Below are 12,858 nucleotides of genomic sequence, written 5' to 3' on the forward strand. Positions count from 1 at the left end.
CAGTTGACACTTCAGCCTCTCCACAAGGGAGAACAAAGCTATTTTTGCTCTTCCAGCTCTGTTCTCAAGGCTTCCTCTCCCAGGCTGTGATTCCACCCCCAGCCCAAGCTCCTGAGAGCAAGATCCAGCATGAGCAGCTCCTGCTGGTACCTCAGCACAGCCATGGAGGGGGAGGAAAGGCCCCAGAGCTGCAAGCTGACAACACCAACACACACAGGCTGTGGCACTGCAAGAGGAGAAGAGCACGTGAAGGGTTAATCCATGTGGGAGGATACAAGGAACCAATACCAGCCTAGCACATACCAGGAAAATGTGTTGTTTACTTAGAGCACTGCAGAAGGGCTCAATAGCAGCAGATCCATCTCTCAAAGCTGCCCCGGCAGCGACCGTTCCCAACAGATGGTACATTTTTCACGACTGAGGTTCTCTCAAGTGTCAGCTATATATAAATCCACCTTTGGAAGGCAGCAGGGGGGGGAAAAAAAACCACCAAACCAAAACCAGCAACAACAAAACAAGCGCTTTTGAGACATTCAAACTTATTCACAAGATTAAATAAAAAAAAAAACCCAAAAAAACAAAGTCAAAAAGAACCAAGACCACTCTTACAGTATAAACACGCCAATTCATTCATTTTTACTGATGGTTGCATTTATGAATTTCATTCTTGTGAAAAAAGGGAATAAAAGGAAAAAAATTAAGAAAATAGCTATTTATAGAAAACAAAACAAAAAAAGGGCTCAAACAACAGAATCTGTGCTGATGCTTTTGGATGAGCAGTCCGATGGCATTGAACATTACCTGTGCAAGCAGGCATGCTTGAAAACCTGTCTGAGTACTGCAGCTTCAGTTCCACAATCCAGGATTTCTTTTATGGTTGTTGGAAAAAAAAGAGCCTAATAGTTTCATACTGTATTTATTTAATAACTAAAATTCACAAATAAAAAGATACTTGCAAAGTCCTTTAGTTGTCTCATCCCCTCCTCCTCCACTCTACTGCTTTCAGACCCATATGCATAAAAAAATGGGTTTGGATTTTTTAATTTTAACTGTTATATGATTGGTCGTTGGAGCTGAAGCACCAAATGGAGAAGATGCTTTATGGAGATGAGGGTAGAATCCTTTGCCTTCCCACACACATTTTGGAGGAACACAGGAGATGTACCAGTGCCCGGACTCCTCTGCTCCCATTTCCCCCACCCAGAGCATTCCTTTCATTTTATATTTCCTCTGTTAAGTGACTGACTGCAGCCTCTTTTCCCCTTTTCTGTCCTCGTGGGACTGCACACACGTTGGACATTGTTCATTTCTCACTCTCCAGGCTGTGAGTCAGTGTCAAGTAGGTCCTGTTACAGCTCAGTGCGAGTTGGTTTGTAATGGGTCTTTTGATTTCAGGTAGGTTTGTGTGTCGATTCAGAAGGCTTGCGTTGTTTCTTCCTTGTTTACATCTGACAAGCTGCTGGATAAGGCTATTCATACTCCAGGAACTGTTTGTGATAGAACAGCAAATATCTGGAAGAGAGCAGAGGGACAGCTTCAGTTCTGTGCCAAAGCAGATGAATTTCCATTGATGCAACCATAAGACATGAGGGCTGTTAATTTTGGTTTTCCTTTCAATTTGAGGCAGTTCCAGGGACACTAACCAGGGATGAGAAGGAGGGAAGCCAGCTGACATAATTTCACCAGCAACTCAGGGAACTGAACAGTTGTACATCAAAGAGGAACCCCATGGATGCCCCTGGAAGTGTCCAAAGCCAGGCTGGACAGGGCTTGGAGCAACCTGGGATAGTAAAATGTATCCCTGCCCATGGCAGGGGGTTGGAGTGAGATGAGATTTAAGGTCTTTTCTTAGCCAGGCCATTCTATGAATGTCAAACCTTGTAAAATCTACTCAGGACCTGAAAACTCTGGAAGATTGGATTCTGTTGGTGCCCAGACAGGCAGCAACCATTTAACACGAATAAGACACAAAATAAAGGTGCTTTAAGATGCAACTGTTGCTTTACAGTCACACTACCAGAGATCAGACCAGGATTACTGCAAACTGCCTCCCATTTACTGGAACAGAAGCAAATGAAGCAGCAGCCACGTGGGTGAACACTCATGTCCCAGTCAAGTATCTGATGTGTCAATCTGTACTCAAATCTGGTGTTTTAAAGGATGAAATTCTTCCTGTCCTTAATTACTGTGTGTGTGCTGGTACAGAAGGGAGCCCAGCCCCTCAGCAGCCACACAGAAGGGGACTGATGTCCACACAACCTTGTTCCCACACTGACACAGCCACTGATGAGTCCTCAGAGCACTTCTGAGATGTTCCAATTGTTGTAATTCCATCCAAGCCCTATGGATTCCCTCACATGATGCGGAGCTACTGTGTCAGCCTTTATCTGAACCAGGGAAACGCAGCAAATCACCCTTTATGGGCAATAGTTGTGTTGTACATCCTCTCCTCCTTTTGCCTCTGGCAGGTTCTTCCATGGGCACAACCCCACCTGAGCACCAGGCATGTCACTGAATTACAACAAACTCAGTTCTCCACTCACCTCAAAGTAGAAACTCCCTGTCATGTAATTTAACACTAAAATTCAGGTATTATGGATTTCTGTTTTTACTTTCCAAGTGAAGTTTAAAAGTAGGAAAAATGGGAAAATCTATTACAAAAATTACAACCTGAACACTGTGTCTGCAGCAATCCTTGAAAATGTCATGAATAATTAAAACAAGAATGGTGAAGACTTATCTCTGCAGTACCAAATCCATAGTTGAAAATGCAAAATTAAGACTTCAGATTTTAAGTTGCTTTTTCTTGGAACCAGTATTCAGTGCTTCCCTCAAATGAGGAACACCATGTTGCTTCCCTTGAAAAATATTGCTCTGTCCTCCCAAAACGTGTGTAATATAAATATCAGAAGGCATAATGTCAATCTGAGATTAATTTAAAGCCATGAGCTAAGAAACAGCTCATGTTCTCTACCTGCCTCCCATAGAGCCTTGGTATTCTGGGTCATAGCACTTCCTTAATGGCTTTTCTTTAAATCTTTTACACTCAGAATAATCCAAAGGTTCTGCAGGCACAGACTGGACTGTGTCACAGAGGTAAGCACTGCTCCCTCACTGGGTGATCACATCACTTTGGTTTTCAGAATCCCTTCCATTAGAAGGACTTTGGACATGAGCACCAGTTCCAGACATTGCAGTCACCTGATGTCCCTCACCCTTCCCTTCCCTCAGCAAATCCAGGGCTATAAAGCAATTCTGTATAAATATAATTGTGCTGAGGCACTGAGCATTACAGGGGCTATTCAAGAGAGAAATTATCCTCGTCTATGATTAAAAGGGGTTTTTGTAAGTAAGAAAAACCCAACAAAGGTCAAAGTTTGCCTTCATTTCCCCTTCCCAGGTGACCACTTACCCTTCACTATCTAGCACATCCTTAATGCTTGCCTTGGTGATAATGGCATCATCACACTTAAACCACTGGTCCTTGTGCTGCCGGATGAAGCTGGTATAATGCCCACTCTCCAAGGTTCCCTGGTGATTAACTACTGCAAACAAGGAATACCTGGGACATAAAACACATCATGAATATGTGCATCAAAAGAGGGAAAACAACAGACATTTCAGACAAGCAGAAGATTTGTTCATAAACACACATAGCAATGGTAAAGGACCTGATCCATCAGTAAAACAACACCTTTAACACTAGCTGGGAGGAGGGTGGCCTTGCCCAGGGAAAAAAAACGAACATTTTTCTTTTCCTGTCTTGCTGTTTCTGCAGCTCTCCAGTCTGGTAACCACTGTCTACCAGTGGCTACCGAATTTGCTTCTAAAATACATCAATACTGGTGCATTCCTGAAAAGGACTACTGATTATCCAGTCTGACCTTCTACTTCCCTGATTTACTCTAGTGAACCAGAAAAAATGCATTTGAGGTATGGGAAGGAGGTAATCTTAGGTATTTCTAATGATAAACTGCTGAACTGATTAACTGTCCTTAATCTGCAAAGCCTGTACTTATTTTGAAGTACTGAATATATTCAGCCTCAACTTCCAGCTCTCAGTTGCTGCATTTGCCTGAAAACATGCAGGCCCACCTCTGTTCCAGATACTGATAATCAAGCTGCTCTTTTTTTTTTTTTTTTTTTTTTTTTTTTTTTTTTTTGTGTTTTTTTTTTTTTTTTTTTTGTGTTTTTTGTTTTTAAGTGCAAGACTGAAGTCTTTGCCTCTTTTGTTCTAAGGTAAGATTTTGTTTCCAGTCTTAAATACACTAGTGGCTCTTTTTCAAGTATTTTCCACTCTCTAACTCTTTCATAAAATGCTGCCCTCATACCTTGTGTGCGACACAAGGAGAGCTACACAATGGTAAAATAATCTCTCTAATCTCACTTGATATTGTCCTACTCAAGTTTAAAATTCACAGAACTCTTTTGACACAGTGGTGCCACAACAAGGCACCTATTCACTGACTGCCTACAGAGCCACTGATTTAGAGCCACCCTCTCTAGGGGAGTCCTTGAATCCAACTAGGATGGACAGCATCTTTCAGCCACAGCTGGAGCCTTTTGACATTGCCTCACCTGTTCCCTGGCACCCAGATCCCTGAGGAATCCAGATCTCTTTGCTCTCATTACATAAATCTGCCTAATTTTTAACAATTTCTTAAGTTAAGGCATGTGCAAACCTCAAAAGTGATCAGGTGCGTTACTTTCCGACCTTTTCTAACACTGCTGAACACTCCACATCTAATGATTCACCTGCCTGGATGATACCTACAACAAGACCTGGTTAGTTTGGTTTTACATCTTTGTGTGATTCCAGTTTCTTACTGAAACTTTTAGTGGCAAAGCAAGTGCCCTAATTTTAAATACACAACAGCAGCAATGAAACTTGTAACCTTACTTAACTGAAGAGGTAACGTTTGTGTGACCATTTCTATTCCCATAAAGCAGTGGATACTGGTTTCAATTACACCCCCTTTGCATTCCTGAGCAAGTCCCACACCAGTCCATCATTTATTCCAACTGGAATCAATACCTGACCAATAGGCCCCAAGATTACTGGGATATCTACTCCAGACTATGAATGTCAGTGTTCTATTAGCTTTCTTTGGTCGTCTGGAACTCCCTTTGCAATAGGAAAAAAGAATATTTCAAGGAAACACCCATCCCTTGTAATAAATATTGTGACCACAGCATTTAATTTTGCCCACAGACCATTTGCTGGGGGAATCACCCTCAGCTCTGGAACAGCTGCCACAGCCCCACGGAAGGGCAGGAACTGCAGTGAGTGAAGCTTTATTTTGCAACATTTCAGACTTACTGTGCTGTCAGATATGGTAATTCACTGGCACTGCAGGATATAAAGCAACACCATCTCCTTCTAGAAGGCAACTACCTTTCACACAATAGGAGTCATGGAATGTACCACTTACTTATTATCATTGTTTAGACTATCCGTCGGCTGCTGGTACTGCCCGTTCATTCTGCTCTCTTTACTGCAACACACACACACACAAAAATCCAGTCACTTAAAGCAGTGCCTTCCCAAACCCAGGAAATTGCTCTGACATAACACACAGCCCGTCTCCTGAATCCAGGTCCTTATTCCAGCTGAGCAGCAAAGGGCTGATTAGGATGCTAAAGATGTTTTATTTGCTCTCACAGCAGTGCTACATCACAAACACCATTTCTCCTCCTGGTCAAGGCTTCAGTACTGCAAATACACATCTGTTTATGTCAAATGTTTTATCCAAAAAGCTTAAAAACAGGTTAAGAAAAGATTTGTATTTGAAACCTGGGAAATTATCTAATTACATCAATCCTTTATCTCGTGATGGGTCAATCATCCCAGCTCTGATTTGTAAATTCATTTTGTGTTTTGACAGCAGCAATAGGATTATGCTGGTGAAATTCAGACTACTGAGTTATGCCTGCTGATTATCCCATCTCTATTCCATTATGCTGGATACCTTTCATCAGCAGAGCCTGTTCTATCCAAGGAGAATTCACCACAGAGGAAAAGGAAGTCTCAAAATCTCCAGAATATATTGGAATAAACCATATATTCTTAATATAACAGTATTTAACAGAGTTTCAGGGCTCTCTTTTCTCTCTTGGTAGAGGGATCTGCTTTTTTTCCTGGGAAATGAAGAGTGCAGCCAAAGCTCGAAATAAGTAAAATTTAAGCATCAAATAGACTTTCTCTGTTAAGAGATACCATGGTTTGGGGCTTTCTGCACTGCTTCAGATATAAATTAAATCTGAATATCCTCTTGCATATTTGCATGAATACCTGACAAACAAAATACTTTTTAATTAAGCTGATTAAATTCCTTTCATAAAGGTGCATTTATATAAATGCCACATCTTCCACAAACCTGGGGGTGCAGGAGAAGTCTTGCTGTTTCTATTTTAATCTGGACTATGTTTTTGCTTCTTGTAGCATTTTCTAACCAGAAGTTGAAGGTACTAAACAAAAACCCCCAGATTTGCATATGTACAGGAATAAAGAGGAAGGATTTTTATAACTCCAGGAATACTGGTTAAGGATTAGCTTGGCTCTGCTCTGGCCAACTGCACAGGATGGCAGGTGGGTGGGGACTGAAGGGATGGGACCAAAGCAGGGATCTCAAGGCAGGATGGATGTAGGTCTATAAATTTAGCAGGCAACCAGAAACATAACACACATTAAGCAAAGAACCCCACCACAGTGTTTAAATAGAAATCCTTTTCAGGCACGTGAAACTGAACAGTTTATCTAAAAATGAGTTTAGACAAGCTACACCTTCCACAGAGAAGCTCATGGCAGAAGCGCCATAGACACTGTTCTGTACCCTCAAGTATGCTCCTTGTTTTGTGCTGCACATGCATGAACTGGGAACCAGTTCTGCTCAGGTCTGTGGGGGGTTTTGGATTTAGAACCCACCTGGAAGCCATGAAAGGTGTCATGTCCAGCTCCAGTGGAAATGAGACATACGTAGTGATCTTCCGCCTCAGTTTGGCTGAGTGTTCAAACCGCTGCAGGCAAAGGCAAGAGGTTTTTTCTTTAGAGAAAAGTTAAATTTTATGTCTTTTATAAATGTCCTAAGCTTAGAAACAATAACATGAAAGCACATTAGCAGTCACTATGCAGGGACAGCCCCAGATTGTTTCCTACCAGCTCTCCGGGAATGTCCATGTAAATAACAACACATTTCTACCAGGAAAATAAATCATCACTTGTAGGCTCAGTGTTAATACAGTATTAATTAGATTATTTGCCTTGATATCTATGCATACAAACTTATTCCCACCTGACATTAAAGAAGAAATATATTAGACAGGGAGAGCACACAGAGCCTTTACCCAAAGCAGTGTTCATTTGCACTAGGGCTGTTCAAACCCATGGCTGCTGCCTACTCTGGCTCACAGAACTGGTGATAACAGAGTTTGCCTTCAGATTCACACTCTGAATCCACCCATCCGATCACCTCAAGTGACAAGAGTCAAGCCTACACAGGAATACCCATTCAAATTATGGCAAAAAATGGAATATGCTAACAAAAAAAGCCTTTTCCTCAGCCAAAAGGGGCCTGCAATACCCACCATCCTCTCCTTGTCTCCTTCATTGAACATTAAATGGAAACAGGAACAAATACCAGAAAGAGATGAATGAGATTCTATTTAAAGGCAGCTTCCCTCTCCATTTCTCAAAAATTCTGCTCTATTTACACTTCAAGTTAATTATTTTCCAATTGTGATGCTGTAACAATTCCCTAGCAACAGATCCAGATGTGAAAAGCTGAGACTTCTGTAATTGTTATCTTTTGTGTTTCTCTCTTGCATTAACACACAAAATGAAATTTGCATTTTGCACAGAAAGGACAGCACAATCACTTAGGAAAAGTAATTTATTTTCCAAAAAATCCTCAGTCATTTGGGATAACACAAATACTGAACTAAGTATAGGAAGGGAGTGGAGCACATTCACCTTGACTTGCCTAAAGAGCAGAATCATGAAGGTCTATCTTGTCAACTACTCTACAGCAATAAAAACAAAAGCCCAAAACTGATGAAACAATGTCCTTCAGGAAGATCAGAAACAGCCAAATTAAAATAAAGTAACTGTGCTTCTACCCAATCCAGTCAGGCTATAACATATTTGGTATGTGACATTGCACATCCTCATGGTCAATGCTCAAGATGCAGCTGAAGAACCTGGTGGGGATGAACTGTCCTCAAGTTCAGTCAGTGAAAACCAGAAGACATATCCAAGAATTCAGCTCATCCTCTCAGAGAAGAAATCACATCCTCTGCTCTGTTGGCCCCTTGTGAACTTACTTTGAGATGAAAACAGGCCACAATGGGTAACTTCTTCATAGTGAGTTGTTTGGTAGATTCTTGGTAGCTATGGCAACCACTACATTTGATTTTGGCACTGCTTCCTAGATGTTCTGGCCTTGTAAACCTAAAAAAATATTGAAAAGCAAAGGAATGCACAAAACAATCAGATGGTTTTTTGACATGTGTTGAAAATGTTTTTACTTCTGGGTCACTGGCTCCACAAGAGATAAGAGTCAGTGGGTTTTCAATAATTTTGGAAAAGCCTACAAAAAACCCATAATAACGTAAAGTGTTGTAGCTCAGATATCCAAATGTGACATGAATCATTGCTCTAACCTGCACTGAAGGGAATCAGTGGCTGAGATAGGAGCTCAGTGTTAGCTCATCTCCTGCAGCAGAGCAGCTCATTTTCATACAGAAAGCAAAGAAAGATCTTTTGTTTTCAAACCCAAAAACATTGATATGGAAGACATTTCTCTGCAACACACTATTCTACCTTGTAGCCCTCCAGGGCTGGGATCAAAGCTCTGAGATGGAAAGGCCTGTAAACACAAAGTTCTTTTCAAAATGCAGATACTCTTCTAAAAAACCTTTGTTGACAACTAGAAAAATCTCTTTCACAATTTTCAGACAGAGCTGCTCAAAGGAGCTATGGGAAGATACCATTAGGGAACAGGGATGTGCTCACAGAAAATGGACTACCTCAATGTTCTTACTACAAACAAAAATCCCTCTTTTCCAGAAATCCAGCACAGAAAGGCCAGGACCATGGACTTTCCTTTCTCAGTCCTTTCCTCCAAGTTTAGATTTCCAGAGGGCAAATCAACCATTTCCCCAGAGGCTGCCTCGTAACTAGGATTTTTGAGATGAAGTATTTTGAAATATAGTTAAAACTTTTTCATTAGTGCACATGAAGAACTTGAGGGCAACATGGTGTCAGTTTGTCCCTTACCCTCATTCTGATTATGGCCAAAGCAGCCTCCAGCCTCAAATGACATTACAGCTTCCTGATTAACAATATTTCCTTTACCTGGTCTATGTGCCATCATTCTCTGTTTTTTTCTTTTTCTTTTTTTGCTTTGTATTTGTTTTCCCTTAAGTCTCTAAAAAGGCTTATAAACTTGCTCTGGTAGTTGTTTGGAATGCTCTTATCTTTCCATTTTTGTGTCACATTCCTGCTCAATCTTTCCTTCTTCAGGTCACCTTCTGCTGCATGGCCACACTGCCATGAAGTTACACACCCTTTTTCTTTCTACCTTTTGGATAAAAACAAAGACCCATCCACTATATCCATTAGAGTTCAACTTCTTTCCAAAATCCATGCTTTCTGGAAGTATCTTTGAACCTGGATGTTTTTTTCCTTCCCTATCATCAACTTTGATTCTACTAATCTCTATGTTGAAGAAAATCACCAAAGAGGTTTTGCCTCTTGATATATTCCTGCATCAGCAATTTTTCATTTGTACTAATTCCCTCATTTCCTTAAAATTATTGATCTTAATGGTGTCAAGCAGATTAGAAATCAGATGTTAGAGACTATGAATTTTTATTTCAAGAGAATTAGTTTTGCCCCAGGCTCCAGGTAACCTCTTCCTCAGGCAAATATCTGCATTTGCCACAAGAGAATGACTTTCAGATCTGCTGAAAGATCCAAGTGAACTGTACACAAAGCCATAACCTTCTCCCCAGGTGCCTCTTTCCAAGATGCCTAAGTCTCAGCCTCAGAATTACCTTTTTGGAAGCTCCATTCCTTTAATCCTTAATGGCATCCCTGCAACTAAGCTGGCAGTAGCTGACTCTCAGTTGTGCTTAGAGCAAAATCTGATTCCTACTTGCTGTTAGAATTTAGATAAATATTAAATGCAATGTAAATTCTTTTCATGTGCCTCCTCAGCCACCAGAATCAAGAACAGAGAGATAGACATTAGTGATTTTGATCATGTAAAACCACACTGCATGGCAGTGTAGCCAATGCAAAATTATTTTTCTTCTTACATCATGTGGGAAAAGGCATTGAGTGCTTATTGTTACCCTGAGCCTTATTACTTTCTCACACGCAAAAAACAAAAATACGTGTTGGGGACAGAGCTGTGACAAAGCATCGCTTAATCCCAGTGTTGAGAGGCACCTGGAGAAGAAGATGAAGCCAAACAGCCTTTCCCCAAGACCCAGGTGTGTGTGTGGCAGGCCATACCTTCGCAAGCAGTCTGTGAGGGTGGTGGTGCCCGAGACGTGGCTTTCCCCATTGACGACGCTGCCGTCGCTGCCCGGACTCAGAGGCCAGAACGGGGTGGAGGAGCCTGGCAGATCCAAACTGATGTCCCAGAACGGGTCTATCGTCGTGGAAACGCCACTGTGGGAAACAGAATGGTTCCACACACCTTTAAAGGGAGCCAAAGGAACAGCTCCTCTCTCACTTTGGGGGGGCACTCCAGGTACTCGATTTTAAGGGCTTTGGGATCTCCATCACCCCTAGAGGGCACTCAGAGATGACAGAAAATAGAGCTACTCCGGAGTGTTTGCCCACAATTGATAGTTTCCCTGCTTATTTAAAAGCTCTATGTTTGGGGAAATGCACCTGATGTATTAAATACAAAATAGAAGTATTTAAAACATTCTTGCACTCACTGAAGCCCTGAGACTCAAAGCAGAGCTGCTCTGAGACATAGGCACTACTGACCAGTATAAACCAGTTAACATCTGTGACATCAGCTACCTCCCATCCAACTAGTTTAGAAGCTGGTCTTGTCTGCTCAAGACATGGAAGATGGTGCTTGAGGCTACCTCAAAAAAGAGAAGGCTTTTAAAATACTTTTGCTGTCCAGCAATGCACTGAATTCAGCTTTGCAGTTCCTCTCACCATCTCCTACAGCCTTTGGGATTTGAGGGGCCAAAGAGTAACTACACCAAGTAGTAGCTCATGTTCTCCACCAGAGCTAAGGACAGCTGAAGATAAGCCAAGTGCCAGACTGTGGAAAAAGCTGCTCAAAATTTTAACTGCTATTGACTCAAATCTTTTCTTTCAGCATCCACATTTTTTAGGAGAACTTCAGGGGTCTAAGCTCCTTGTTATTTTTATTTTTTGGGTTCTCTCTTCCCCTAAAACTAGTATCTTTCACTCTGCAATCTCACTATCAAGCCTTTAATATTCTGCCTTTTCCCTCTGCTTCATTTGTGCAAAAGTTTTCAATTTTCAAAAGAAAACTTCTTTTGTTGAAGTTTCATCAATGTTAATATAGTGTTATAACAAATCAAGCTTTGCAATACCACATAAGGATTCTGTGGCTCTACTAGGCAAAGAACAAAACTTCCTATGTTTTCCTTACAGTAAATCCTTTGCAAATCCCTCCAGGAAACTGAGAATAAAAGCAGATTCAAACAAGCCCAGCCCATGTGCAGGACAGCAAGAATGCGAGGTAGAACAAAAAACAAGAACTCTGACTTCTGCACTATGACAACACCAAACATCTCTAAAGAGAAGTCAACTTGTTCTAGTACAGAGTAGAACAATAAATACCTTTTCCCATACTCTTCTAAAGGCTTTTTTTCTGGTACCTGAGATTATATTAGGCATCAGCCTCTTTGAAACCTCTCCTGATGATACGTGTGGCTCCTGACTGAAGGAAAATGTGGTTCTCAATCAGAGTTTTCTTCAAATGTAGTTGCAATTATGTATTTTGAAATCCAAAGAGATCTTGGAAGTCTTTTCTTTACGATCTTGAAAACTACCACCTTTTCCAGACTAGTAAAAGATTTATGTGGATAAGCCTGTGGTGCTTTCCAAGCAGCTTTTTAGGTGTGTCTTAATCTGTGACAGTTAACTGGTAATTGATTGCATTTGGCTGACAGAATTATAGAATTCCAGGATGGTTTGGTTAGAAGAGACCATAAACATCATCTCATTCCAGCCCTTGCCATGGGCAGGGACACCTTACACTAGGCCAGGCTGCTCAGAGCTTCATCCAGCCTTGCACTGAACACTCCCAGGGATGGGGCAGCTTGTCTGGGAAATCTGTGCTGGTGCCTCATGGTGCTGCACTTACATAGTTCTCATCTTTTGGGAGTCTTTCTGGTATTTATTGGTATTCAAGAGAGGAAAGGTTCAATGCACTGCACTGGAAGAGGTGCAGACACAAATCAGAGCCCAAGATCAGGAAGAAGTGACTTACTGGCAGACTTGACAGGTAACGTCCGACTGCAGTCCGCCCGTGAAGATTTGGTCTATGATGCAGTTACAGTGGTTGGGGTTGTTGGCCTTCTTCCCATTATCATCACCTGCAGGAATGCAAACACAGGCTCAGAAGTCAAAAATCCTCTGAGGGAACAGTGGTTTGTCTTGGACTGTATCTTCAGTAACTCTTCCTAGCTCAAATTTGTACTGCAAGTTCACAAGGATAATACAGAACCTTGCAAAAGCTGTGCATTGAAGAAACATGGAAACAAGATGGGAACTCCTTGAAAATTATAGAAGATAATCAGAAGGTGACTAAACATAGAAGTGAAGCTTTTAAGCCACAGCAACTCTTAGCCAAACCC

General features: G+C 41.4%; 1 protein-coding gene across 3 annotated transcripts in view; it reads right to left on the reverse strand.

Annotated features, from left to right (window-relative positions):
• Window positions 1–274: 274 nt before the first annotated feature.
• USP22 (ubiquitin specific peptidase 22) overlaps window positions 275–12,858 on the reverse strand; it is a 92,462-nt gene continuing 79,878 nt past the window's right edge. For 2 of the 3 annotated variants that reach the window (XM_083872678.1, XM_083872679.1), the window contains 7 exons: window positions 12,492–12,597; window positions 10,517–10,675; window positions 8,320–8,446; window positions 6,926–7,017; window positions 5,433–5,495; window positions 3,413–3,562; window positions 276–1,512 (listed from right to left, as the gene is read on the reverse strand). In XM_083872678.1, the coding sequence (XP_083728804.1) occupies window positions 1,470–1,512; window positions 3,413–3,562; window positions 5,433–5,495; window positions 6,926–7,017; window positions 8,320–8,446; window positions 10,517–10,675; window positions 12,492–12,597 (740 nt within the window). In that variant the 3' untranslated portion in view covers window positions 276–1,469. Of the gene's footprint in view, window positions 1,513–3,412; window positions 3,563–5,432; window positions 5,496–6,925; window positions 7,018–8,319; window positions 8,447–10,516; window positions 10,676–12,491; window positions 12,598–12,858 lie in introns of all 3 variants that reach the window. The other variant, XM_083872680.1, reaches the window with a different exon arrangement.

The sequence above is a fragment of the Zosterops lateralis genome, assembly GCF_965231275.1.
Source record: "Zosterops lateralis genome assembly, chromosome: 15".
Taxonomy (NCBI): Eukaryota; Metazoa; Chordata; class Aves; order Passeriformes; family Zosteropidae; genus Zosterops; species Zosterops lateralis.